Source organism: Nansenia antarctica (assembly GCF_963989245.1).
Source record: "Nansenia antarctica genome assembly, chromosome: 7".
Taxonomy (NCBI): Eukaryota; Metazoa; Chordata; class Actinopteri; order Argentiniformes; family Microstomatidae; genus Nansenia; species Nansenia antarctica.
The window spans coordinates 37,965,800-37,971,494 of NC_137677.1; the positions used below are offsets into that span (position 1 = coordinate 37,965,800).

At 49.7% G+C, this 5,695-nt stretch overlaps 1 protein-coding gene across 1 annotated transcript; it reads right to left on the reverse strand.

Annotated features, from left to right (window-relative positions):
- Window positions 1-2,253: 2,253 nt before the first annotated feature.
- On the reverse strand, window positions 2,254-3,036 carry LOC308161794 (gamma-crystallin M2-like; the record flags this gene model as incomplete). Its single annotated transcript, XM_080535868.1, has 2 exons — window positions 2,254-2,538; window positions 2,770-3,036. The coding sequence occupies 2 exons, from the start codon at window positions 3,034-3,036 to the stop codon at window positions 2,254-2,256; spliced, it is 552 nt and encodes a 183-aa protein (XP_080391994.1).
- Window positions 3,037-5,695: the final 2,659 nt, after the last annotated feature.

A 5,695-nucleotide genomic window follows, 5' to 3' on the forward strand; every position in this document is an offset into this window, starting at 1 on the left:
GGGACAACCCAGAGACATGGGGGGGGGACAACCCAGAGACATGGGGGGACGACAACCCAGAGACATGGGGGTGGGGGGACAACCCAGAGACATGGGGGGGGGACAACCCAGAGACATGGGGGGGACGGACAACCCAGAGACATGGGGTGGGGGGACAACCCAGAGACATGGGGTAGGAGGGGGGACGACAACCCAGAGACAGGGGGGGGGGGACAACCCAGAGACAGGGGGAGGGTGGTTGGGGGGGGTCCCAGAAGGAGAGAAAGAGTCAAGGAAAAATAGAGAGAGAGAACAAGGGAGAAGGGGGGATGAGGTGAAAGATCAATGAAACCAATGAGACCAATGAAAACATGTACCACGGGTGAAAGAGGAGAAGAGAAAGGTTGGGGGTGAGCAAGACAGACAGGGAGAGAAAGAGAGAGAGAGAGCAAGAGAGAGCAAGAGAGAGCAAGGGAATGAGGATGAGAGGGGGAAAGAGAAGAGGAGAGAGAGAGAGAGAGCAAGAGAGAGCAAGGGAATGAGGATGAGAGGGGGAAAGAGAAGAGGAGAGAGAGAGAGAGGGCAAGAGCAAGGGAATGAGGATGAAAGGGGCAAAGAGAAGAGGAGAGAGAGGGGGAGAGAGAGAACGTTCTTCCAGGTTGACTGAAGTCATGTTAATGATGCCAGTGCTGTGCTCCATCTCACACACTCACACACACACACACACACACACACGTACACACACGTACACACACACGTACACACATGTACACACACACACACACACACACACAGAGGTGAGACTGCATAATTATGATAACGAGGCGACAACAGTGAGGAGAAGCTGGGTGCTAATGAGAGCTCATTACACCATCGCCATGACAACACCCCTCCCTCTTTCTCTCTGCCTATATCTCCGTAAGTCTCTCTCTCTCTCTCTCTATCTCCGCCTGGGGGCGGCCTGGGGGAGGGGGGAGAGTTAGCCTGGGGGGGGAGGCGGCCTGGGGTGGGGGAGGGGTGCGGATGTCAGAAAGTTGTTTGACTCAAAACAAGCCAGTGAAGGGGTTTCAGCGGGTTATATTTGACTCTGGGCGTTAACTTCACAATCAGGCTACCCAACGTCACCCTTGCTGTTTGAAATGCCATCTCTCTATACCATCTGTCATACGTCACAGCACGTAGGAAACCGTTTCAGGAGGAGCTGAGGAAAGGGTGACATACTTTGACCTAAACGGCCATTTTCAGACTTGAATCGTTGTCCGACAACAGTGGCAGCAGGATGTCAGATATCAGCTGACACACCTCAAACTGACCTTTACTGGCCTTTAACCTGATAGGTGAACGACAAGGAACCACACACACACACACACACACACACACACACACACACACAGTACGCTTGTTCATGAGTGCACACACACACACGGGAGTGTGAGACGGTGCTCAGAGAGAGAGAGAGTGAAAGTAAAGACAGAGAGAGAGAGAGAGAGAGAAAAACAACTAAAGACAGAGAAACTAAAGAGAGAAAGAAACTGAGGAGAGAGAGAGAGAGAAAAAAACTAAAGAGAGAGAGAAACTGAAGAGAGAGAGAGAGAAACTGAAGAGAGAGAGAGAGAGAGAGAGAGAGAGAGAGAGAGAGAGAGAGAGAAGGGAGCCAGTGTAGCAGTGCGTTGTGGGTCTGGACAGCGTCCAGTCGAGGGGGAGAGTGCACGGAGGGTACACTCCTCTCACTGGCCTGGCATGTGTGACTCCCAGGGGGGGAGGGAGGGGGGGAGGGAGGGGGAGGGAGGCAGGATCCAGGCTGCTGAGCCCTCCCCCTGCTCTGAACCAGGGCTACTTCAATAGAAACCCACCCAAGCATGCGTATAATCAACCTAACCTGCCCTCAGCCCCCCGCCCTCACCCCTCTGGTACGCCTGGGGTCCCCCCTGATCTGGACTAATTAGCGCTGCTAACCCCTGCTTTCTATCGCCTTCTATTTCCAGTGTGTTTGTTCATGTCAATGCCGAGGAACCAAAGCCAAAGAATTCAACTCTTGTGGACTTGTACAGTAAAGATGTAATAAAAGTGACTCTGATCTCATCTGGTCTGATTAGGAATGGAGGGGGTTGTTTCTGCAGACCAAAGGATACAATATGTGTGTGTGTGTGTGTGTGTGTGTGTGTGTGTGTGTGAGTGTGGGTTATCATCGTACCACAACAGACAACTTCACATTTTACATTTTCCAAAAGCTTTATTCAACTTTCATCTCTCTAAGTACCAATCAAGCAACATCTAGTACCAGGAATCCATGATGCGCCTCATGGACATGAACCTCATGCTGTTGTTGCCCATGTGCATATCCCTGAAGTTCCTGTACTCGCCGGGCCTCATGTACATCATCCTGCCCCTGTAGTTGGCCTGGTCGTACATCAGCCAGTGGCCGTCCATCACGTTGCAGGACATGAAGTTGTTCATGCGGTAACGGTCCATGATGGAGTCACAGTCGTCCATCATCTCGTGCATCTGACCAGCGAAGCTCTCCCTCTCGTAGATTCTCATCCTGTAGTTGCCCCTGTGCTGTAATGGGATCAGGAAGACATGGGTTTAATGGGAGGATCAACAGATAGATAGATGGATAGATGGATAGATGGATAGATAGATGCATAGCTAAAGAGAGAAAGACACTAGATAGATAGATAGATAGATGGATGGATGGATGGATGGATGGATGGATGGATAGATGGATAGATAGATAGATACTATGACAGACATAGACAGACAGACAGAAAGCTAGTCATGTGGACCTACCATGGGGATGTAACGGCAGGAACTCATGTTCCAGTTGAACATGCTCTGGTAGTCGGAGTACTCGCCCCTCCTGAAGAACCACTGGTTGCCCATGTAGTTGTTGCGCTCATAGACCATCCAGCAGCCGTTGTGCACCCTGCAGGACTGGCTGCGGCTCATGTAGGAGGACATGTCGGAACAGTCGCTCATACAGTCGTAGGAGCGACCGCCGAAGTTCCTCTCCTCGTAGAAGGTGATCTTGCCCTGCATGTGCATGTCGGAAGTCATGTTGTTAGCGGTGGTTAGCTGCCGATGCTAGCTGCTGTTGCTGGTCCTAGAGGTGGTGGTGAGTGACTGACTTGCTACCTGTTGGGAAGCCCTCCATTTTATACCTGTGGGACCAGGGGCCTCTGCCATTGTTTGGAGAGAGAGAGAGAGAGAGAGAGAGAGAGGCCCTGAGTCAGCGACATGCCATAGAAGGCTATAGAGGGGGCTTTCCAAAGCAAGGACTGTGTGATCATCTAATTATGTGTAGTTATGTGTTTTTAGCATGTTGGTGTTCTATCAGCATGTTTGTGATGTGCTAAACATGCAGTTAGATGTTCATAGCGATGTTCCTTTTTAGCACTGCGTGTGTTTTGATTCAGAGCGAGTTTCTCCGCTATTTGGTTTGAGGTGTACCAACATTCAAATAAGCTAAATATATTCTTCAACTATTTTCAATGTATGACACATCATTTGAAAGCTTACAATCTGTACTTTCATAATCTGGAGGAAAAAAAACTACTGAAAAAATAACCATGAGGACTTGTTAACCAGACCCTGTCACATATGCAGCTATGCTAATTATACACAACTACAAGAAATATAAAACTCTGTCATCAGGGCCAGTCATCGTACAAACTCACCACATGGAATGTCGTGCCTGTCACGACTTCATGTTTTATTATTTTGTATATTTATGATATTTATGATGTTTTATGATGTTTCTATTATGTTTTCATGAGGTTGTACGATAAGTATGTTTACTGTTAGATATTTGACGATGTCTCTTGATGTTTGTGAAGACAATTCTCCGTAGGGGGCAAAGACAATTCCCCAAAGAGGCTTCTTTCATTAATTAATTAATTAATTCGAGGAATGACAGAAAGAGAGAGAGAAAGAATGAGAGGATGAAGGGACAAAGAGAAAAATGGGAAAATGGATGAACAGAAAAAATGAATGAACAGAGGAGTAACAGTGCTGTCAATACCAAAGTGTGTGTGTGTGTGTGCCTGTCTGTGTGTGTGTGTGTGTGTGTGTGTGTGTGCCTGTCTGTGTGTGTGTGTGTGTGTGTGTGTGTGTGTGTGTGTGTGTGTGTGTGTGTGTGGGTGGGTGTGTGTGTGTGTGTGTGTGTGTGTGTGTGTGTGTGTACATACAGAAGGCAGAATGCTGCATCAGGAGGTTGGCAGCGTGGTGGAGGCAGAAACCACCTGACTTCTGAACGTCCTGAACGTTGCTGATGGTTTAAATCTCTCTCTCTCCCTCCCTCCCTCCCTCCCTCCCTCCCTGTGTCTCTCTCCCTCTCTCCCTCCCTCCCTCTCCCTCCCTCTCCCTCCCTGTGTCTCTCTCTCCCTCCTTCCCTCTCTCCCTCCTCCCTCTCCCTCTGTGTCTCTCTCCCTCCCTCCCTCCCTCCCTTCCTCTCCCTCTCTCCCTCTCTCCCTCCCTCTCCCTCTCTCCTTTGTCTCTCTCTCTCCCTCCCTCCCTCCCGCCACTCTCTCTCTCCCTCTCTCTCTCTCTCTCCCTCCTCCCTCCCTCCTTCCCCCTCCTTCCCTCTCTCTCTCTCTCTGCTGGAGGGCACCAGGGGTGGGTGTCACAGACCAGGCCTGAGCCTCATCCTGGACTAACAAGCATTTTCACTGGAGATGTAAACATTGAAAGTGTGATTTAGTCCAGGACTAGGCCTAGTCGTTTTTTTGGGGGTGTGCTAATTCTTGCTAATTGTTGTTGCTAAAGCTAATAATCCCTAAAGCCTTCCTCTGACAACGTAGCCACCCTAACTTTAACCTACTCAAAGTGTATGCTTAACACTGCCCAGCCTCCCCTGGTGTAATCTTGTTTACATTTACATTTAATTTGAGACATTTAACAGACGCCGCCCTTTATCCAAAGCGACTTACAACAAATACATTTGACTGAAGTAAGTGAATCACCTATCCACCAGTCATAGCAGGGAAAATAAATCTACGCTTAGGTCTTTGGCAGTCATCGTGCTAGAAGAAGGGAGAATTATTTTTTCTCTTTCTTTTATTTGTTGTCCTCTTTATGCTGCTCAGTGAGGAGGGGGGACGAAGTGAGAGAGTAGAGAGAGAGAGGGAGAGAGGGAAAGAGGGAGGGAGAGAGTAGAGAGAGAGAGAGAGAGGGAAGGAGAGAGTAGAGAGAGACAGAGAGAGAGAGGGAAGGAGGGAGGGAGAGAGTAGAGAGAGGGAGGGAGAGAGGGAGGGAGAGAGTAGAGAGAGAGAGGGAAGGAGGGAGGGAGAGAGTAGAGAGAGAGAGGGAGAGAGAGAGGGAGAGAGTGGAGAGAGAGAGGGGAGAGAGGGAGGGAGAGAGTAGAGAGAGACAGAGAGAGAGAGGGAGGGAGAGAGAGAGAGGGAAAGAGGGAAAGAGGGAGGGAGAGAGTAGAGAGAGAGAGAGAGAGAGGGAAAGAGGGAGGGAGAGAGTAGAGAGAGACAGAGAGAGAGAGGGAGGGAGAGAGAGAGAGAGGGAGGGAGGAAGGAGGGAGGGAGAGAGTAGAGAGAGACAGAGAGAGAGAGGGAAGGAAGGAGGGAGAGAGTAGAGAGAGAGAGGAGAGAGGAAAGAAAGAGAGAGAGAGAATTGGAGGGAAGGAGGGAGAGAGTAGGGAGAGACAGAGGGAAGGAGAGAGAGAGAATTGGAGATAGGGAGAGACAGAGGGAAGGAGGCAGGGAGA